Raw genomic sequence first — 24,076 nt, 5'->3', positions numbered from 1 at the left:
CATATTTCTAGTATAAAGTAAGGGAACCTAAGTATATCAGAACAAACTAGCCTCTAAGAAATATAACTGAAAACTGTTTCAAATTGTTCAATTACATTTTGGTTTTAACCTTTTTTTGCAGACAGAAAAATATTTAAAGAAAGTTTTTAATAGCTAATCAATCAAAGTTTGGAGTGCTTAAAAATTAGTAGATGAAATTTTCAACAATATCATAGGATATACCTTTTATGATTTCACAAAAAAAACGTTGCTATATTTTTTGTCTTTGAATTCTTTGAGTTCACTTTAAGGATTTGTTTCAGGACGGTTCAGCTACGGCTGCTGATTTGAAAAGGTTTTGAAAATACGGCTAAGCTTTGAATCTTTAGGATATATTTAATATCAGGTATCTAAAGGGATAAGACAATGAACCAAACAATCAAAATTCAAGAAAAGTCCCCAAAGTTGTTTAGCAAACGAATAAGAAAGTGTTATTATAAAACTCTAGGGACTAATGTAATGAACAGCTGAATATAGTGTCTAAAATATTTGATTTTTAATTTTTTTCGATTAGGAATTAAATGATTTCAAAAACTAAAATATATATTGATTTGTAGACTGGCTACCAAATTTGAAATATTGAAGTTTATTCTATCCTACTTCCTTATGTGACATCAGTTCCGTATATTGTCATTTCTGCAAAGTTTTCTATATTGACAAAAAGATAAAGTTGCTCGTAATACCAATATTTAGAAAATTACTTAGATCTCACACCAGATTTTAATTCTCTCTAATAAAGTGAAAAACGCAGCCAGTTAAATTAACGATTTGCCCCTTCCCTCCCCTCTTACTGGTTGAACGAACTGACCAATAAATTAAGTCCATGTTAGTAAGATAAATTAACGACAAATTTTCACCTGTCATAATATCCACGTATATTCTACATTCATTAATGAAAATCCTATTTTATACAGTAGTAAGGCTTGGGTAAAGTGTGGGGATAGGAGATATCATTATTTTAGCCAACTACAAGTTTCACAATATTAGAGAACATGAAAATCTAGTGTAAGATCCAAGTGATAATAATTCCAGGAGGGAGGGCCAATGGGCTGTTCATTACACTAGTCCCCACAGTTTTATAATAACGTTTTCTTATTCGTTAGCTTTAAAACTTTGTTATATTTTCTTTATTAGTTGGTTTGAGTGTCTAAACGTCTCAACTATTAATTGTAATCAACACGAGGGGTAATTTTGTGCATCATCTTTGAGGACATCTATTTATTAGCTATTGTCTTATACCTTTAGATCCCTGTTTAGAAATAAAATAGTAAATTTCTTATAATCTGTAAATGTATAAACTATAGGTGGGAGTGATGAGACACCATATTTTCAGATGTTTTTATACAACAGGGAGGGGACATTGTGCTGTTTATTACACTTGTCCCAAAAGTATTTTCTTATTCCTTGGCTCATTGGTTGGTACATTTAGTTAGGTGTCCAAACATCTCAACCACTAATTGTAATCTACAAAAAGAATAATTTTGTGTATCATAATTGGGTAAGTACATCAATTTATCGGCCATTGTCTCATCCCTTTAGATCCCTGTAATAAATGGATTATGGCAGAAGTGATGAGACACCATATTTCCAGATGTTTATACGACTTTGTTGTATTCAGATGTCTTTCCATTCATTCGTTTAACTTATCACTTCCATGGTGGAAAAAATAACAGGGATCTAAAGGGATAAGACATTGTTTGATAAATTGATGTACTTCTCCAATGATGATGCACAGAATTATCCTTTCTGTGAATTACAATTAGTGGTTGAAACATTTAACCTTAATTAACCAACCAATCAAAATACAATTAAAGTCCCCAAAGTTGTTAAGCCAACGAATAAGACAACGTTGTTATAAAACTTTAGGGACTAGTGTACTAAACAGCCCAATGTCCCCTCCCTCCCTGGTAAACTGTGATTCTTTTGCAAGAGCTTTTTTATAATTTCCTCCTTTAGCGTACCTCAACTTTTATGAAAAAAACAAGGATGGTATTGTCTAATGAGAGCGAAGATTTGAGTGAAACAAAAAACTATAATATTTTTTCTGATTCTGTTCATTCAAAACTAAATAACTCTAAGATCTTCAAAGAGTATTTTGTAGAATAACAAACTATCATAAATCTTGTTGAAAATGTTTGCTAATAAAATGCTAATTTTCTAAACTTTGAAACAAATTAAAAACAATATTAGGGGAAAAATCATTATAATTTTGCTTTGTAAATAAATACTTAGAGCTATAATAAATCAACCCCATTGAGGAGAAAGGATGAGTTGACTTGTAAATTTGATACTAGTTTGTGTAGAATCACATTAATCCACTGCTGGACTTCAAATTTGCCCCCTCCAATATTTTAGTCTTCAAACAGATGCGCGTCAATAATATCGAGATTAGGGATGGAATGACAATAATTTAGTAAAAAACAGGCGCATCTACTTACTATGCACAGTTTGGACTTCTAGACAAATGACGTTCAATTAAAGGGTCGTAGTTTGGATGTTAGTACCTTGGAACCTAATATAAAGGTTTTCTCTTCTGAGGTAAGGAACCAGCCACGCGGAAATTTACTGATATATATGATTCGCCTTTACCAAATTAAAAAGATACACCAAAGAATGTTTCTTGGGGGAGCTTTTTATTATACCTAGAAAAAAAATGATTGGCCAATACACAGGCTAAATTACCAATGCAATTGTAGGCCAGTATGCATTTTAATTGACCAATAGCAATAGGCAAGTATAATTTTTATAGGCACTATAAAGAGTTTTTCTTTATAGGATAATGGGTGCTTTGCTTGCGATTAGGGGAAATATTCAGTTCTTTAGTTCCCATGTCGTTACTTATTTTCTCAAAGCTTTCGTGGTCAACGAAGCGTACGCTATGTTTTGCTCTATTGAGATCAATACTTAACCGTTTTTTTCTTCTGAAAATGGAAAAAATATAAAACTTGGTGTAACGGTTAAATTAACCCTTTTTTAAAAGCGTGACTGGAAAATACACATGTGTGTTACATAAAATCTCAAAAATAGCATGAACACCTAATTTCTGTTTGGGTTTTCCATTTCAAGAAAGCTTCACATATGTCACACAATGCAGTATTTAAGCTATTGTCCTGTCAGAATCAAACAGTAATGGATATAGAATTTACTTGGATATTATGACAGGGGAAAAATTGTCGTCAATTGAGGTTGCTAATATGGACATCACATATGGGTCATCCAGTAGGAGCGGAGGTGTATTGTGGAGAATTATTATTTAGCCTGCTACAAGTTTCACTTTATTACATGATAATCCATTCAAACAGAACATCAACTAGTGACAAAGCCACTCGTAAAATGAAATAAGCAACTAAATATTGCATTAAATATAAAGAAGTTTGTTTAAAAATTGTTCTTTTTCTTTATTGAATATCAAGATTTCGGTTGGAAATAAACGTTTATATTCCATTCAAATAGTTTAAAAGAACACTCCATCTTTCAAATTTTATTATATTCAAAAATATTAAAAATGTTTAAGGCATATATATTATATATATATCTTTATTTGATTTTAATGATTTAAAGATGATATAGAAGCTTGAATTTTAAAAAAAAATCCAATGTTAAAATAATTCCTTTCAATCGATTTAATATATCTCGTTCTTTTCTGGATAGAAATTTTAGAAGAAGAATAGTTATTTCTCGCATAGTATTATAAACGGCTTTCCGCGGATATAGAATGTACAATTATGAGATTAAAACTAGTTTTTTGGCCGCGAGGTGCCGAAGGCACCGGCTAAAAAATTGGTTTTAATCTTATGATTGTACATTTTTATATCCGTAGAAAGCTGGATATAATACGATGCTAGACATAGTTTTTTTCGCATGGATGAGAACCGGTTCCCATCCACCGGATTCGAATGAATACGAGAAAAAAAATTATATTTTATTGTCCTTTTATTTGTTACAAGACAGTTTTTGTTATCTTTTCCTCAACACAAAATCGTGAGATGATGCTTTTTAAAGCATTGCTTTTCCTTAATTTACTCTATTGGATTTTGAATTTAAAGCATTTTCATAGCTATTAGGTGATGGAAAGTAAAGAAAAGGATCCGACGGAGAAATCAGAGCTCGACAGCCGTGCCTTTAGCTTCTGAATTATAATTTTCGGCTGCGACTGGCCAAGGGTGGCTGTAGCTAAGGGCAGTTGAATTTGATGACTGAGTCTGAAATGGCTGCGACTGATGTATCTCAGGCTTCGGTTGGAAGAATTTATAATTTTATGGCTGAGGCATTAAGAAGCTTATTATATAGCAACTGTGGCTTCTTATAAGGCTTCTCTAAACTGCATGATTGAAAGTTGTTATATTTGCAGCTACCAATCCATGAATATGTTTAATTCTTTTTTGAAATAAAACAAAATATGAACACTTTTGTTGATAAATATTAATAATGGTACAGAAATATTTCGTAGGTGATTGTCCTTGTTATAATATTTGATGCTCTTCTTTGTAATATAAAAATACTTTGACGGTTTAAATTTTTTATTTGGGTATTTTGGTAGAGTAACTACATTGTAACGATGGTCTGTACGTCTGTACGTACGTTTGTTTCTTGATTGTATTTTAGACAATATAAAATGAAAATCATAAGAATAAGTTTTGTTGTCACTGCCCTGTCGCCCCTCGGGACAAATAATCTTGAATTAATATTACAATTTACCAGCCGCAAATAGCTATCTTCGATAAATAACTATTCGTTATCGATAGTGCTGCTAGCCTATGAGCACAAATGCCCTTATCTAAATTTTAAAAAAAATAATAAATATTATTTGTAAGGAATATAGAATAACACAATGTTAAGTAAAATAATTCTTTACTACAAGTTATCACAAAATGAAAGCTATATGTTGTTCTTTCATAATAAAACAAAATAAAAACAATGGCAGTTGATATTTAGAAGCATTTTCTGTGAACAATACCAGGACCAGATTCATCATACTCCTGCTTAGAGATCCACATCTGCTGGAAGGTGGAGAGGGAGGCCAGGATGGAGCCACCGATCCAGACAGAGTACTTCCTCTCGGGGGGAGCAATGATCTTGATCTTGATGGTGGAGGGAGCCAGGGCGGTGATCTCCTTCTGCATTCTGTCAGCAATACCTGGATACATAGTGGTGCCACCAGACAGCACAGTGTTGGCATACAGATCCTTCCTGATATCAACATCACACTTCATGATGGAGTTGTACACTGTCTCGTGGATGCCACATGACTCCATGCCCAGGAAGGAAGGCTGGAACAGAGCCTCTGGACAACGGAATCTCTCATTACCGATGGTGATGACCTGACCGTCGGGAAGCTCATAGGACTTCTCCAGAGAGGTGGAGGCGGCAGCTGTGGCCATCTCCTGTTCAAAGTCCAGGGCAACATAGCACAGCTTCTCCTTGATGTCACGGACAATCTCTCTCTCAGCTGTGGTGGTGAAGGAGTAGCCACGCTCAGTCAGGATCTTCATCAGGTAGTCAGTGAGGTCACGGCCAGCCAGGTCAAGACGCAGAATGGCGTGGGGAAGGGCATAACCTTCATAGATGGGGACAGTGTGGGACACACCATCTCCAGAGTCAAGAACAATACCTGTGGTACGACCAGAGGCGTACAGGGACAGCACAGCCTGGATGGCAACATACATAGCTGGAGAGTTGAAGGTCTCAAACATGATCTGGGTCATCTTCTCTCTGTTGGCCTTGGGGTTAAGGGGAGCCTCAGTAAGGAGGATGGGATGCTCCTCAGGGGCAACACGAAGCTCATTGTAGAAAGTATTGTGCCAGATCTTCTCCATATCATCCCAGTTAGTGATGATACCATGCTCAATAGGATACTTGAGAGTCAGGATACCTCTCTTACTCTGGGCTTCATCTCCAACATAAGAATCCTTCTGACCCATACCAACCATCACACCCTGAATATAAATAAGATTCAAAATAGGAAGAAAATAAAACAGGTACCATATTTACAAAAATGATAAGTAGTTGTGTTTAGTGCCCTAGGAAAATGGGGAAATATGTCACCTCGTTTGACCTAGCTGTTCTATGACGTCATAATAGAGGGAAAGAAAAAGGGAAGGGGGAAAGAATCCCCCTATAAAAGAGATGGGGTATAGGTATTTCATGACGTCAATACAATAGGTTGGCCAAAAGCAGTGACATCTATCCTCATTTTTGCTAGGACACTGTAGACAGCTACAAATTGTAACTCAAAAGAAACATTTGTACAATACATGCTTATTGCAAAGCAATACTGCTGTTCCTAAATAAATTATACCTGATGCCTGGGACGGCCAACAATGGAAGGGAATACAGCTCTGGGAGCATCATCTCCAGCAAATCCAGCTTTACACATACCAGAACCATTGTCAACTACAAGAGCGGCTACCTCGTCGTCACACATCTTGTTCTTGTTTTTTCTAACTTCTCTTAATTATTACAAATATAAAACATATAGAATGTGCACATATAATTCTTTATGAATTTGAAAGAATTGTGTGTTCTTATAATTTAATATAAATCTTTTGCTAAACAATACTGGTATTGTTTATATTAGCTACTTAGCTGTATTTAAAATATCAATCATCCTATTATATAAAGTAGTAAGGATTTTTTGTTTAAAACTTAAAATCTTAATAACTACTGAATTAATTAATTTCTCTATTTTAGCTAAGCTTCACATAGGTCCTGTGATAGTTTTAGCCTTTTAGGTTATTTTATCGTCAGATTCAAACCTTAGACTAGTATAAAAAATATTATGTTTGAATATTTTACCTGTCAATTTAGTACAGGTTGGTCTCAAGGGCAGTTTTGAAACTGTGGAAGTTATTTACAATGCTGTCATATTTAAAGCAAATGACAGGAAAGGGCTCTTCGCTTTCAAAAGTCCCTTTCTCTTTCAATTAGTTATATGGAGACATGCACATAAAAGGAGATTTTCTGTTCTTACAGCCATGTAAGACAGGCTAAGACGCACGGAGGTCAGCACACACACTCACACAAACACGTGGACACACACACACACACGCACACACAAAACAATAGGCATATTTACACAGAGGCCACATCTATACACACAAACAGAACTCGTCACACGCACACAAATACACACACTTTGAGGCTATTACACACACATATAATACACAGAACTCGCTTACAGAGGCTGCAACAATCAAATTTTATAGTCCTCCTACAGGGGCTTTTACAAACGAACATACACTTTACAGGCTAATACAGACTATCACAACACACACACACACACACACGCACACACATGAAGGCCGAAAGTCTTAAGTGCTTTCTAGAATCTTATTCTAGACTTAGAATCCCTTTAGATGAAATAATATATATGTTTATGTTTATATATAAAAGTAACAGGTTGTCTATCTGTGCGTTTGTCTGTGTCGAAGGATCTTGCTAACCGCTGAACCGCAGTGAAGCTTCTCATAGGTCCAGGGAAGTTTTATTACTAGTTTGTGAGAGGGTAACACCACCCTCCCAAGAAAATAGACCCTAGAAATTAAGTGCCACTCAAAAAAAATTTTATTTACTTTTCTTTTAAAACCAAAACTGAAAATGGGTGGGGGTCGACTTTCTTCTATAGAATAGCTGTACGTACGGACGTACACATATTGCCCTTTACATAGAGTAGCTGCGTTAATGCTAACTGTCCAGAATTTCTCCTACTCATAATATGCCCTTATAAGGTAAAAGGCTTTCAGATCTATTTCTCTTATTGTAAAGGAGATGGATTTGGATATAGTATCTGACGAATAGTTCGCATCGTATTATAACAGCCTTCCGTGGATATTAAGGGAAAAAAAGATTACAACTATTTTTTTTGAACCCGAGGGTCCTAAGGCCAGGGCTAACAAAACTGGTATTAATTTTGTTATTTTTATTTTACTATTCGATGGAAATTGTCTCTAATACGATGCTATAAATGATTTTTCAGTATGGCTGAGAACCGGTTCTAATCCAGCGGATATTAATAGGTTTCGAAGCCAGTTTTTTACCTACAATTTCTAACTTAAAATTATCATCATTGCACCGACAAATGCAAAAAGTAATTTTGCAATTTATTTTATTGTAATGCGCTGCAATTAAAAGTAACAGGATTTTTGTATGTTTGAGTATGTAGGATCTCGCTAACCAGTAACTAACATGGATCTCCTTTAAAGTAATGATTCTCATATGTCTAAGGTAGGTTTACTACTTTTTTGATAATTTTATCTCCACCCTCCCTTTCACTCAAACCTCCTAGAAGCCTCCAGGATCAAAGTCGATACTTTTCAATGAAGAAACACTGAAGACAACATCCCAAAAATGTGATGTAATTGATATCAATGAAAAAATACTCAACACTTAAAAGGAACATGAGTTTGATTGGCAAAAAGGTGGAGTCAAAAATAGTTTTCTTCAGTTACTATATCCCTTTCTAACGCCTGTTTAGTCATACAAGGGCTGTTTCAATAGCTGTTAGATTCTGGTACGATCACATTATATTTTTGGCTCTAATAATCTGCGGCTTTAAACAGTTCTCCCTTAGAACCCGGGGATCTAAAGGGATAAGACAATGGCCAATAAATTGATGTACATTCCAAATGATGTAACACAAGACATTAATTAGCTGTTGAAACGTTTGGACACTTAACTTAATAATCCAAAATATCAAAATCCATTAAAAGTCCCCAACGACGTTGAGCCAACGAATAATAAAACGGTTTTTTTCAAAGCTTTGGGGACTAGTGTAATAAACAGCCCAATAGCCCTTCCCTCCCTGCTTATAATTTTTATTTGTTTATTGAAATTGAGCCTGAACTTTGAGAAACATAAACAAATATCTTTCTCAATCTTTCTACTTAAAAGTCATTTCCATATATGGTGAAAACAGTTTATCTTATTACTTTCAGCAATTTGATAAGTATATCTCCTAATTTCCAGTGAGGGAGGGGACAATGGGCTGTTGATTACACTAGTCCCAAAAGTTTTATAGTAACGCTTCCTTATTTGGTGGCTTAACAACATTGGAGACTTTTAATGAATTTTGATTGGTTGGTTCATTAAGTTCAGTGTACAAACGTTTTAACCACTAATTATATTCCACAAGAGGATTAATTTTGTGTATCATGATTGGAGATACATCTCATTTTAAGGGCCATGTTTTATCCCTTTAGATCCCTGCTAATTTATGAGTCTTATCTGACAAAGTAATGGCAAGTTTTACTGTTTTTCTGTGTGCCAATTAATATATTTGCTTGCTCAAAAATTCGAATAAGCAACATCCCGAACTCAATATTTTCCGTCCATTTATGAAAGTTTTTGCTTCGCACCGATAGATTTTGTAATCCTTGTTAATTAAAATATTACATACAATATGAAACATCTATCGGCTGTGCACCAAGGGGCTTCGAAGTCGAGAATAAAAATAGCCTAAAACCAGATTTAAATATGAAAATTAAAGTTGACATAAACTATACCAGGATCTATATGAAGCTTTCCTAAAATTGAAAACCTTTTCGTTTTAGGAGTTAAACTGAGATGTATACAATTTTTTTGTATCTATGAATTACAATATTTTTCATTGACTCATGTTTCTCTTTTTATATATGAGTTGATTTTTGGATGTGTGTGTGTTTAAATTTATGTGTATGTAGGAGTATGTGTGTGTGAGTGAGTTAGTGTGTGTGTGTGAGCAGGCAGGCTGACCGTCAGAGAATGTGCTAGTAGCCTTTCAAACTAAATTAGGGCACTGCTTTAATGTGTTGGGTAGGAAGGCGGTACTTTCCCTTTAAGTTGCTAGCGAACACATAATCACCCACTCATTTTTTTTCTGATAAATGTAAATTAAGGAGCAAGGTGGAAATTCTTTTTCTACATCAAACCCCTGAGGAGCTTCCCTTTACCCTATATAACCTATCCTAATCTGACCTAAAGTAAAAAAAAACATAATGTACTTCTCTGCCTCTATATATCAATTTTTTTTTATCAAAATAATGCCTGGGGGTACTGTGCTCCACTAGGCACTTTAAGGGAAACTGGCATGCAGCAGGCCAGCTAGGCTGGGATAGAAAGGGACTATACAGCTATACTGGAGGACAAATAGAAAGGGCTCTACTGTGGCCATACCGGAGCAGAGGGCAAGCTGTGAATAGAAATAGGTGATCCTGGATTTATCACTCGTGGATAAGTCCTCCCAAGAGTCAGATCTCTCTTAATTACAGGTATTTAATACTGATTTTTCGTAATATTACAAAAAGCTTTTTACGGATATAAAAATTTACAATTATAAGATTAAACTAGTTTTGTTAGCCACGAGATGCCGAAGGCAAGGGATTACAAAACTGCTTTTAATATCATGATTGTACATTTCTATATTTGTAGAAAACTGGATAGAATACAATCTCCTCCCAATTATATCTGTATAACATTTCAATGTTTTTTTTTATATTTTACTATTAATACTAAACATTATTTTTACTTTAACGCAATTCTAAAAGATTTTTTATGTAGGCGTTTTATATTTGTAATTATTTAGAGAAGTTAAAAAAAAAACAAGAACAAGATGTGTGACGACGAGGTAGCCGCTCTTGTAGTTGACAATGGTTCTGGTATGTGTAAAGCTGGATTTGCTGGAGATGATGCTCCCAGAGCTGTATTCCCCTCCATTGTTGGCCGTCCTAGGCATCAGGTATAATTATTCTCTAGGAACAGGAGTATTGTTTGGAACAAAAATCATTTTGTGTGTTACTTTTCAACATTTACATATATCATCAGATATTGTTTTTCAATACAGCAAGTTATTGTACAATGTTAGTTTGAATATTGTATCTTTCATATATCATTCTTGTAAACAGGTTTTTAAACTTTCTTCCTATTTTGAATCTTATTTATATATATTATACAAATAAGTTTTTGGGAGAATTTTTAAAAAACTGTTTATGCTTCGCGCAATGGGAAAAATACTCCAACTAAACTTTTTTTACCCAGCCTATTTAGATTGTTTACCCTTTTTCCGAAATTAAATGCTTGGACGTCCTTGATGCTATTGTACACTTATATGTTAAAATATTTTCTTTATTTTCCAAATTTTATCAATATTTCTAAACTTTTTATATTTAGGGTGTGATGGTTGGTATGGGTCAGAAGGATTCTTATGTTGGAGATGAAGCCCAGAGTAAGAGAGGTATCCTGACTCTCAAGTATCCTATTGAGCATGGTATCATCACTAACTGGGATGATATGGAGAAGATCTGGCACCATACTTTCTACAATGAGCTCCGTGTTGCCCCTGAGGAGCATCCCATCCTCCTTACTGAGGCTCCCCTCAACCCCAAGGCCAACAGAGAAAAGATGACCCAGATCATGTTTGAGACCTTCAACTCTCCAGCTATGTATGTTGCCATCCAGGCTGTGCTGTCCCTGTACGCCTCTGGTCGTACCACAGGTATTGTTCTTGACTCTGGAGATGGTGTGTCCCACACTGTCCCCATCTATGAAGGTTATGCCCTGCCCCACGCCATCCTGCGTCTTGACCTGGCTGGCCGTGACCTCACTGACTACCTGATGAAGATCCTGACTGAGCGTGGCTACTCCTTCACCACCACCGCTGAGAGAGAGATTGTTCGTGACATCAAGGAGAAGCTGTGCTATGTTGCCCTGGACTTTGAACAGGAGATGGCCACAGCTGCCGCCTCCACCTCTCTGGAGAAGTCCTATGAGCTGCCCGACGGTCAGGTCATTACCATCGGTAATGAGAGATTCCGTTGTCCAGAGGCTCTGTTCCAACCTTCCTTCCTGGGCATGGAGTCATGTGGCATCCACGAGACAGTGTACAACTCCATCATGAAGTGTGATGTTGATATCAGGAAGGATCTGTATGCCAACACTGTGCTGTCTGGTGGCACCACCATGTATCCAGGTATTGCTGACAGAATGCAGAAGGAGATCACCGCCCTGGCTCCCTCCACCATCAAGATCAAGATCATTGCTCCCCCCGAGAGGAAGTACTCTGTCTGGATCGGTGGCTCCATCCTGGCCTCCCTCTCCACCTTCCAGCAGATGTGGATCTCCAAGCAGGAGTATGATGAATCTGGACCTGGTATTGTTCACAGAAAGTGCTTCTAAACTACCACTCAAATTTCATACTACCCCAGTTTTCCATCTTATTTTGTCCCTACATTTCATCAAATATAATTTAAATTTCAAAATTAAAATAAAATTACCCAAATGTTAATTAATTTGTTTAATTTGACCATTTGTAAATCTGGGTTCAGCAATAAAAGAAGCAATAAAGTTTTTCATTTAATTTTTAGGTAGATAGATTTTTAATAAATATATTGGTAAAGATTAAAAGATAGCTAATTTCTTTTAATAATGATTGTTTTATTTTACTGAGTACCTACATGGATCTTATACCAATTTTTATGTTCTAAAATAAAGTGAAACACGCAGCAGGCTAAAATAACGATTACCCCCTTCCACCCCCTTTAGATTACAGTTAGTGATTGAAACGTTTTGACACTTAACTTAAAGCTGACGAATAAGAAAACTTTATTATTTAACTATAGGAACTAGTGTAATAAACAGCCCAATGCCCCCTCCCTCCCTGAAATCATACCCTTTATGCAAGGTAGATATTTATTACATATAATCCCATTCCCAATCAATAAAAAAATACATGTTTTACCCCTTGGGAAAAATATAAGAATATATGAAGGCAATGATAATTTAGAATTTTGTCAGAATATTGGTTGGTATTGAAAATCAGGGATCGAAAGGGATAAGACAATGGCCAAAAAATTTATGTTTCCCCAATGACGGTACACAAAATAACCACTACCGTAGATTACAATTAGTTATTGAAATGCTTGGATACTCAAATTAAAGAACCAAAAACAAAATCCAATAAAAGTCCCCAAAGTCGTTAAACCAACTTTTAAGTAACCAATAATATAAAACTTTGGGGACTAGTCTAACAAAAAGCCCAATGTCCCCTCCCTCCCTGATAGGAATGATATCTATAATTAGATGCCAATATATCAAAGGATTTTTAGGTAGATGTGAGACCACCCGAGAAACAAAGGTTTATCTTATATCTTGGAGAACAAAGCTACTCTGCTTTTTCTATTTGACAACAAGTAGAATAGTTGTTTATCGCATCATATTATAGACAGCTTTCCGCGGACATTGAAATGCAAAATTCAAACCAGTTTTGCTAACCCCGAGGGGACTAAGGCCCAAGCTACGAGCTATCAAACTGGTATTATCTTATGGTTTTAATTTTATTATTCATAGAAAATTGTCTGTACTACGATGCTATATATGATTTTTCATTATGGCTGGGAACCGGTTCTGATGCAGCGGATATTCATCAATATCGAAGCCATACTGAAAATAGAGATAATTATTCAGGAGAGAGAAGGCAATTGCACTAAAATCAGTCACCTAAATGCAGAATTTTGCAATTAATTTTATGGGAGAATTAAATGTTTTATCCTCCAAATTTTCTAATTACATTTTTATACACCTTAGTAAACAGAGATCAAATCAACGGAGTTAAAAATCATATTCTTCATTGTTAGACAATTTTTCCTTTTTTGGAAAATTTAATTCTTGTTAATTTTAACTGCTTATACCCCAGGGGAAGATATATTGATGAAAAAAACGATCATATGTATTTGAAATGTTTAATTTTTACAAAAATAATATTTGGGAGATGGAGTATTCGAGCAGGTTAGGTTATGTTGGGGTTCATAAAAAAATTAAAATAAATTGCTAATATTTATTAAATGCTGCTTCCCTGCTACAATTTTGTTAACTAGCACCTTCGCCCACACTAGAGGCATTTTATATGTTTTCTTTTTAAATATCTAAGTTGAGAAATATTTTGTAAAATGTTAAGATATCTTTATTTATTTTTATTCAGATTTTTACGACACTGGAATTTTTAAATATTTTTTGTATTTTTGGCGATTTCTCTTAGGAGGGTGATGGTACTCTCCTCCAGGACCTATAGAAGCTACCCTGTAAAGGTTCAGTGGTTAGCTAGATCTTTCGGTACACATACTAGAAAGACAGAGATCTTTTTACTTTGCTATAAGGATAATAATAAGGAGAATGAGAGAGAAAAAGTGATTAAAGTGTTTCAAATAGTTTAAATGTACTTTATCGTTTAACAGGGCATGAAATATTTAGTGTATAGCCAACCCTATTAAAGGGCCAGCTATCATGCGGCTATAAAAATCTGTTGCTCGGTAGCGGTAGCGGACACTTAACCTATTTATTCCCCCTTTTTGGTATTTTAGATGCCTAACCCCTACAGGGGCCTTATTTTTATATCCATATCTTAACCTAACCTAACTTGTAAAGAAATACTTTATTAACTTAACATTTTAACACTCCTGCGTTTGTACTCTCCGACGTTTGTCACTCCTGTATTTGTCCTGGAACCACATTTGTCTGTACAAAACTGGCGGTTGGTGGTCCCTGTGCAGATATATGCTAGAGATTACCAGGGAGGGAGGGGACATTAGACTTTTTATTACACTAGTCCCCAAAGTTTTATAATGTTTTATTAATCGTTGGCTTAGTAACTTTGGTGACTGTTATTTATTGTTATTGTTTGTTCATCAATTTTAGTGTCCAAACATTTCAACCACTAATTGTAATATACACAAGGGATATTTTTGTGTATCACCAATAGGGATGTACATTAATTTATCGGCCATTGTCTTATCACTTTAGATCCCTGAGAGATTACACTTGTTCTAAATGCTTGAGATAAATTACAATTTTCAATTAGACATGACTTTTTCTAAATCAGAAAATACAAGTCATGCCATTGGAATCTAAACAAGGAGATAAACATCCAAAGTTTTTGAACAAAAGGCTGAATGGCAATTATTATAGGACAAAGTTTTTAAAAATTTTGATATATAACTAAAATACTATAGGAATGATTCCTATTTTGTTGGACCCGAGGGGCTGAAAGCCCGGTTCAACAAAATAGAGATTAATCCAAAGATTTTCATTAACTTAACCTGTTCTAATCCAATGAATTAAATTTGTAGCCATACTAGAAAAGAGATAACAATTAAAATCAATAAAGAATAGGTGACGTTATGACTTCAGTATTATGAGCTATGGTAATACAGTGGAGAAACCAGAATAGTTATTTCTCGCATCATATTATAAACAGCTTTCCGCGGATTTAGAATGTACAATTATAAGATTAAAACCAGTTTTGTTGTGCCCGAGGGGCTAAGGCCCAGGCTGACAAAACTGGTATGAATATCATGATTTATATTTTAATATTCGGAAAAATTGTCAGTATTACGATGCTATACATGCTTTTTAAGTAAGACTGACAAGCGATTCTGATCGGTTGCGAAGCAATACTGGAAATATTTTAAGAATTTCAGGAGAAAAAAGCTCTTCATCTTTTGACGACTTTTATTGATAGATTTCGATACAGGAATATACGTTGAAAATAGTGAGATACAGCGCGTGAAATATCAAGAATTTAACTCTTTCTTATTTAACAGATTTTTAGTCCAACAGTTTTTTTGTTTTAGTTTTTTTATTGCTTGATAACACAGACATTTTTAAGACATTGAGACGTCGTCATATTTTTTCATCTCATTCATTCTTAAAATTTTATTCAACGGTTAGATTAGCCGTTAAACAATTTTTAGGAAAGCTTAAAAGTAGTCCCCGACCTGTTTTTGGCCAAAACGACAAGGATAGATAACCATCCCTAAAAGATTTTTTCTTTTAATTATCATTTAAATTGCTGTTTTATAAACTTACGGCTTATAGGGAGGAGGTATACACACAAGCATCCTGTTACTTTAAAATTTAGAGTTAAAATTTAAACTTTAAAATTTTGTGATTCTTTTTATAAAATCCTTAATGGTGAAGCTTTTGAAAGGTCACGGGAAGATTTTTTTATTATTTCATTAGGTATAAAGAAGATTTTTACACCACTTCTTCGCTTTGTTCTCTACACTTATTCCTGTTTTACAATGTTTCAGCATTTACTTGAGCAAAAAGCCTTGTTAGATTGTTAAGTTGCAGGCCTTAGATTCCTACGGATGATAACAACAAAGGTGTTAGATCGTGTCGGCGAAAATGCCAAACTCGCAAATTTGATTTATTTCACAAGTTATGAAAAAATAAAAGCTATCAAATTTGCAAAAAGGGATTTTTTGTTGCTTCATTAAAATTACATAATCAAATATTTAGAGACACTTTATTTAGACGTTTTAGATTAGTAAAGTTTAATTCTGGGTAATATGTTCAAATACAAGGTTAAAAAATTGAGTGTTTTACCACATAAATGTACCTATCATCCATATAGATGTACCTTACCCCGTCACGTTTTAGAAAAAATTTGTTAAAATTTTGACCCCCAGCCATGATATGGTTGATTTATGCAAAATAATGACCCATGCAAATTATTTTTTCTGTACCATCGCAATTTTTGCATGTGTCATTATTTTGCATAAATCAACCATATTATGGCTGGGGGCCAAAATTTTAACAAGTTTTTTCTAAAATGGTTCGGGGTAAGGTACCTATCTAAGACATACATTACATACCTTAGCATTGTAAATACTATTCAGTAACATTCAAGTTAAAATTAAGACTAATTAATTATTGTATTATTGCTTATTAGCATAATATGATTTTTGTAATGGGGGTTGACCTATATCGATGCTCCCACCACTTCATACCTTGACAAATTCCTAAAATAAATCATAAGCTTCCAGAAGGGTGTGCATGTGCATGGATCACTCCTGCCGACATGTAATGACAAATACCAACATCCAGTTACTTTCGTAAATGCATAGGGTTTCGATTTTTTTTTCATGTTCAGGTAAGAGCTCTTATAGTGCCTATAAAAAGTGACGTCATAAATAACAAATGACCATTGATAGGCCTATAGTACACAGACTAAATTGCAATTGACAAGCAAGTATACATTTTAATTGACCAATGGTAGGCTAGTATACATTTTAATTGACAAATGGTAGGTTAGTATGAAGTCATTTTTTATAGGCAATATAAAAAGCTTCGTTCAGTGTCATTTCATTGAAGTCATTATTGATGTCAAAAGCATAATTTATTTCTATTATTCAAGCGATTGTTTTTTTTAAACACCCTTTATATATTTCCAACAATTAAATATCTTTCATGAGGAAATGATAAAACAACCTGGCAGGCTAACTAGCGTCATCGTAAAAATTCACAGAATGTAAGATTCGTGCTTATCTCTTAGCGTTCAGAACCAATAAAAAGCCGAGGGGGTATGGTATCTCAGGATTACAGGGATAAGACAATAGCCGATAAATTTATATACATCCCCAATGATGAAACACAAACTTACCACTTCTGTAGATTACAATAAGTGGTTGAAACGTTTGGACAATCAACTTCATAAACCAACCAATTAAATCTCAAAAAAAGTCCCCAAAGTTGTTAAGCCTCCGAATAAGAAAACATTATTTTAAAACTTTGGGGACTAGTGTAATAAACAGGCGAATGTCCCATCCCTCAATTCAGAAGTGTATTGTATCTCAAAGTTAAAGGGACTGGACAATGGAAATAAATTTATATTTCTTTTTATAATATTCTTAATCTTTTATATTTGGTAGAAAGGTCAACATCTTTTTAAATAAAGAAGTAAAGTATTTTGTTTTTTCATTAAGATAACGCTGACCACTGAACCGATGGAGTTCTCCAATCTAGGGAATCTTCATATAGGTCCCAGGATAGTTTTAGGCTTTTTATTTTGAAATTTAAATCTCTGGACGATTTTCTAATACATAGCCTTCATATGCTTGTGGCACAGCCGCAAGTTTTTCATCATGGTATAAGGTTTATTGACGATTTCATATATTGTCTTTTAATTTTTATCTCCACCTGACCTATCCTACATGCATGATACTCTATTCCTGCTGACATAGCCTATACTTAAACACAACCAAAGAATTTTTATGTCTTTTGGTGTACTTAGCTACAAGTACAGACACAATCCAATCTTTCCCGATTTTGTATAATTTTTGAGGAACACGATTCCAGTGACGTCATATTTTTCTTTCCCAAAAAAGGGAAGGGGGGAAGAAAATCTCTTCAAAAGAGATGGGGAAAACCCCCTTTTCTCCCATCTCTTTTTTTCTTCCCCCCTTCCCTTTTTTGGGAAAGAAAAATATGACGTCACTGTAATCGTGTTCCTCAAAAATTATACAAAATTGGGAAAGATTGGGTTTTGTCTGTACTTGTAGACAACTATTTTTAGTTATTCATAACTAGATAGGAAAGTATTTTTTATAAATCTATCAAGTTTTCATTTTTACACCTAGCAAAAATTTAAGTATGTTATAGTTGATTTAAACTTTGAATAATCCTATCTTTCTGTCTGTACTGAAGAATCTCGCTAACCGCTGAACTGATATGGTTCTCCTTTACAAGGTAGCTTCTCATAGGTCATTAGAACCATTTTAATGGAAGGGTACCAGTACCACAACACCCCCAAAAGAAATTGCCCCTAGAAAAAAAATTATTTATTTTTTTCTTTTTAAAACTAAAATTGCAAGTGTGGAGGCCTCTAGGTGCGTAGAGGTTAGTAAACTTCAATCTAGTAAGTGTAACATTTTTGGGGAATAGTCCCTTTCGTAAGGGGTGATTCATAGTATTTTTAAAAATGGCTTCTGATAGGTTATTTTAGGATAGATGTTATATTGGGTTAGGTGATTGCCCCACGGGGTTAGGCAATTTGCCCCACAGGGGCTAGAAAAAGGAGAATAGCTACAGTGAAAAAAACGAAGAAACACCCCTTAAGGAGCGTTGCCACGAAAGGGACTATACCCCATTTTTGTAACCCTTATCAAAAGGTTATTGCAATCATTTAAACGTGTTATTTTTTCTTTTTTAGAATGGTAAACTGATACTATTGATTTGATATCAATATTGGGGAATTGTATGACGATTGGACATGATATCATAAACGAAAGTTCCAGTATCATTAGACCAATAAAAATATTATGGTATAAAAACAGCTAAGAAACTTTTAAAATGATTGGTTTAGCAAAATTAAGAAGGAAAAAATGATTATCATACAATCTTTAAAAATTTCTTTTGCGAATAGCACCTTTTAATTTTATGATATTTTTTGATATTTTGTTAATTTAGATAAAACGGTAGTTCCTTTGGTTTTGTTAAACTTTAACATTTTTGTAGATTGATGAAAAGAAAAATTATCTTTTTTTAATACAAAAATACCCCCCGTGGAATTCAGGATTAATTAGTGCTTAAAACAATTTGGTTTATTATGTAGTGAGGATAATAAATGCATTAATATCTACTAAAGCAAATATTTTCTTTAATTTCACTATAAAGAAGAACCATATCGTCCCATTGCAGTGAACAAACTATACTTATTTTAATTCATAGGTTAGATAATTAAAAAATGTTCTCATTACTGAAATATTTCTCTACATAAAATGGTCGATGGCGGGGTCTCCAAACTCCACTTTTTTATGATCATAAATTGTCATTTTTGTTATACATAGTAAAGAAATATGTAATTAATGCAAGTCAAATTTAAAAAAAAAAATAAACCCAATGAAGGAAAACGTACCCATTTGATTAAAAACACATAATAATAATATTTTCAAGTAAATTTAAACTTATTGCTTTTATTTGCTGTGTATAAGTAGAAAATATCAATTTTTAGAACACCTTGTGGATTTATTTAGAACAAAAAGGATATAATTTAAGATTTGATGAACTGAATTTAGTTTCCGAAAGTGTGCGTAGCTTCCGCGTCCTATCTCAATATTTGCTACTAGCTAAAAAAGCTTCAAACTTCAAAAAAAATGAAAATTTGAAAAATTAAAATTTTTGAATGTATAATGTATAAATCGTTTATACATTAAATCGCTTTTCCATTTGACCGGAGTCGCTGAAAATAGGGTCTGCAATAATTGGGTTATCTGCTGTACACTTTAGGAAACTAGGGCTTGAATAGGAAATTTATTTCAGCTGATCTAAGATTTTGTTATTTTACCCTTTGACGCCGAAAGTAAAATACTAAACTAAAACAAGAACATCCTCGTTTTATATAAGGATGATTTTTTCAAGGTGCATTTATATGGACAAAATATGTATATGTTTTATTGTTTATAAAATTCTGGAGATTTCATTTTGGGGGAGCATTACAGCTTTTCAGAATTGAAATCTAGAAATGGTTTTTGGCTATTTTTCTTCACCTTTCCTCTAGATATTAGGGTACTATTTTACTAATAAAAGATAAGTTTCTCAATAAAATTAAATTTTAATTTTTCAAAAGCCCAAAAAAGTCCACGCATAACCCTTACTGGCATATGTACCTTTTCTATTTTCTCCCCCCTTAAACCATGTAGAAATTAACCTCTAGGTCATGTGATGGACCTTTTATGCTATTTTATATGTATAGCTTTTTAGCATTTGCAAGGACAATCATGTCCATAGTAGCGCAGAGAGAACAATATAATAATATTTTGTAAAAAAGAGAAGCGTAAATTGAATTTCAGAGAGGTTTTTTTTCATTTTAAAGTAATGAATTTTATGTTTATCGTATTGGTTTTTATTATAGAAAATAATTTAGATTTTCAATCAAGACAGATACAGTCAAAAGATGCTCTTTTAGTGCCTATAAAAAATAACATCAAACAATACAAATGACCAATGATAGGCCAATAGACAGACTAAATTACCAATGGCAGGCCGGTATACACTTTAATTGACCAATAATAGGCCAGTATGACGTAATTTTGTAAAGGCACTATAAAAAGCTTCCTTTAAAAATAAATACTTTAACCGTTTTGAAAAAAGTAAGTAGGAAGTAAAATTTGGTAGGGTACAAACATACGAACATGTCGTAGTTACAGAGTAGCCTTACCATTAAAAATATTTAAAAATTTCTTTATAATGATTAAAAATTATTTTTTAGGAATTTAGAAACCACAATGGACACCTAAAAATTTCCCCCGGTTTTAGAATATTTTTATATTTGGTGAACTAAATCATTCATGGGGTTGAGACCACCTAAAAAGCCGAGGGAAATTAAACACACACACACACACACTGACATACACACACACACTCACATCCACGCACCCCTATACACATAGGGAAAGCTTTTAAGAGCGAAGCTGCACCTTATGTAGGATATGTCTGTACGTCTACCACTTGTTTTTTGAGAAAACTTTCTTTCAATGCCATGTCTTTAAAGGTATAGTGTTAAGCCTTCTCCTTACAATAGCCAAAAACTTTCTTAGAAATTTTGAACAACCAGTGCAGTCCATCCATTCAGAAGATCCAAATCTAGCATACAGACATGCATACAGACATGCATACAGACATACATACAAACATCCTTTTACTTCAGTATATTGAAATTGGCAAATATTTTCATGTTTAACTTACTTGATCTATTTTTATAAAAAAAAAATTGGTTTATTTGTTTTTGGATATTCTTTTTTCTTGTTTAAGCAGCAGCCATAGCCAGTGCAGTCCCTTTATGATCAACCTTTCAATTTAGTACTCTAATGCTAGGACCACCCAAAACTATGTTGAATTACATTCATACATTTTATAATATTTAACTTTTTGTTCACCTTTTTTGGATTTATTTTTGGGGCTTGGGTAATTTGCAAATTATCACACATTTTTTTAGTAGCGAAGCTACTCAATAATTTACTTGTCTGTCCGTCTGTCAGTAACACTATGGGGAAATGTGATAATCTATACTGCTATACAAGATAGACTATTGAATTTTTGTGGGATCATAACTAAGAGAATCCAGTATATTACTTGGTCCGTCAGTCTGTCGGTCATGATACGAACGACATTGGAAGTTTTTTCTATCCTAAACTTATTTTTCTCTCTGATTACAACTAAAAATCTGCTCTTTGTTTGTTTGTCCTTAAACGTCTTTTTATGCTTCGCTACTTATGGATGTATTTTTGTTTGTGATATTATTCATTATTTTCATATTCATAGATATACATATATGTCTGTTGAAGGTTTTATTACATCCTATTATATTAAAAGGATTCAAAAATGCAAGGAAAGGACATTTATTCTTTTAACTCTTATTTTATACATCTTAATTGGAACTGATGATCTATTTAATAGTGAAACAATTGTATTCCATCAATAAAAAGTTAAAGAAATAAACTGTGTTTATACATATAATAATCCTATTATATAAAGTAATAAGCGTTTTTGTCTGTACCGAAGGATCTCACTAACCTCTGAACCGATATTGTTCTCCTTTACAGTGAAGCTTCTCATATGTCCTAGGAAGGTTTTAAACTGTTTTTGGTGAGTGTGTGCTCACCCCCCTCCCCCTAAATATATTATTTTTTACCCTTTCGAAACTCAAATTTAAAATTGAGTTTGACTTTTCCCCCTCCTAACATAAGTGCCCCTAGAGGCTTCTAGGGGCGTAGCCGCTAGTATTATATAAAGTAGGAAGGTTCTTTTTTGTCTGAAACCGATTATGTTCTCTATTTTAGGTAAGCTTCACTTAGGTCCCTGTGTTGGTTTTTTTTCAGATTGAAGTCTTGGGATATTTATGAGCTATTTCTCTAGCTACTTTCTGCCCCTTTGATTACAGAGCTCCTGGATGCTAGGGGCGCAGCTGCTAGTGTCTTATATAACATTTAATTTTTAAGCTTATGTATTTAGATAACCTTATAGGGTCATACTCGTAATGATTATAAAGAGAACGTATACATGAAACTTTGGGTTCAAGTAGAATAAACAATTCAATGTCCCTTTTCTCCTTGAAATACAACAACTCTTTTAATTTCCTTGTTTTCCTCCCAAATAACCAGGGAGTAAGGAAGGGGACAATGAGCAACTAATTCAATTTAAGAGTTTTTGAAGAAAGGCCATGAAAACCAGAATAATCCCGAAAATATGGTGGAAATTGTAAAGTGATTGTTGATTAAATCTAGAAAACCATAAACTAAGAAAAAAGTTCCAAGAAAAAAAGCAATCATTTGAAATAAGTTTACCAGTATTACAGACTGACATAACCATTCTGTAATTAATTACTAGAAATATCTCCCTGGATCTCTTCAGATGACAGGGAAAGAGAAAAGAGATTTCGGGGCAAGTGATGTGAACACGGAAAAAAGGGGCGGGCAGGCGTGTAGCTGGATGGGCAAGTATATGACCCGCACGCCTTTCTGCCCCTTTTTATCCTGTTTATTTCCCCCACCTCCCTTCTCCATTTCCCTTTCTCGTCTACTTTTAAAAAGGAGGTGGAGATGAAGGGAGTGAAATATAGTATGGGAGGGGGGCCGTGTATTTATATTTGAACTACTCTCTGTCTGCAAAACTATATATATTCAAAACTAACATAGCGAGTAACGGCATTTCTTGCGCAAGTCCCCAAACTCAGTCAGAAACTGCTAAATTCTTGCACATTCCCTTTAAGCCAGTCCCCAAAGTCTGAGACTCCCAAAGATTGAATATTCGATCCATTGTCCCCTCCCTTACTCCCTGCAAATAACCCCTTTGCCTATGAGATTTTTAGAAAGTTCTATTATTGCAATGCACTTTATGCAGTGAATTTAACAAGGAAAAAAAGCCCAGAAAATTTAAATATTTTTTTCATATTGCAATAATAATGTTTAAATTATAAATGTATTCTATTTAATATAATTAATGTAGCGAATAAGTTTACATTCTACATATTTTCACAAAGTGTCATCAAGATTTGTCTATTACTTTTCAGTGCTAAATAGATTCCTAAATTTTCAAATTTTCGTGATTTTCGACGGCAGAAATTTTCAGGGATTGAATAAGTTCACATTCTACCAAGTTTCATTAAGATTTGCTTATTGGTTGGGGACCTAGATCAAGTCTTGAATTTTTACGTTTTCCTTACTATCTAAATGCCTATCTAAAAATGCCTCTGAGTGAGCCATAGATAATATAATAAGCAAGGCTATACTAT

At 33.9% G+C, this 24,076-nt stretch overlaps 2 protein-coding genes across 2 annotated transcripts; one reads left to right on the top strand and one right to left on the bottom strand.

The window, feature by feature from the left end:
* Positions 1-4,873: 4,873 nt before the first annotated feature.
* On the bottom strand, positions 4,874-6,489 carry LOC145315746 (actin 205-like). The gene is made up of 2 exons (XM_080155787.1): positions 6,338-6,489; positions 4,874-5,975 (listed from the first exon to the last, which is right to left on the bottom strand). The coding sequence occupies exons 1-2, from the start codon at positions 6,461-6,463 to the stop codon at positions 4,971-4,973; spliced, it is 1,131 nt and encodes a 376-aa protein (XP_080011913.1). The 5' UTR covers positions 6,464-6,489; the 3' UTR covers positions 4,874-4,970.
* A 3,613-nt stretch (positions 6,490-10,102) lies between these two features.
* LOC145315745 (actin 205) lies at positions 10,103-12,355 on the top strand. The gene is made up of 3 exons (XM_080155786.1): positions 10,103-10,283; positions 10,598-10,750; positions 11,182-12,355. Exons 2-3 carry the CDS (start codon positions 10,625-10,627, stop codon positions 12,184-12,186), a joined length of 1,131 nt encoding a protein of 376 aa, XP_080011912.1. The 5' UTR covers positions 10,103-10,283; positions 10,598-10,624; the 3' UTR covers positions 12,187-12,355.
* The last annotated feature ends 11,721 nt before the right edge of the window (positions 12,356-24,076 follow it).

Source organism: Acartia tonsa, chromosome 4, assembly GCF_053477335.1.
Source record: "Acartia tonsa isolate MP-2025a chromosome 4, ASM5347733v1, whole genome shotgun sequence".
Classification (NCBI taxonomy): domain Eukaryota; kingdom Metazoa; phylum Arthropoda; class Copepoda; order Calanoida; family Acartiidae; genus Acartia; species Acartia tonsa.
Note: the sequence above shows the minus strand (reverse complement) of the source record. Positions and strands in the feature narration are given on the sequence as shown.

Coding starts and splice junctions, on each gene's coding strand:
- LOC145315746 (XM_080155787.1), bottom strand. CDS start 6,463: ATGTGTGACGACGAGGTAGCCGCTCTTGTAGTTGACAATGGTTCTGGT. Junction 5,976..6,337: donor TTGGCCGTCCCAGGCATCAG/GTATAATTTATT, acceptor ATTTATATTCAG/GGTGTGATGGTTGGTATGGG.
- LOC145315745 (XM_080155786.1), top strand. CDS start 10,625: ATGTGTGACGACGAGGTAGCCGCTCTTGTAGTTGACAATGGTTCTGGT. Junction 10,751..11,181: donor TTGGCCGTCCTAGGCATCAG/GTATAATTATTC, acceptor TTTTATATTTAG/GGTGTGATGGTTGGTATGGG.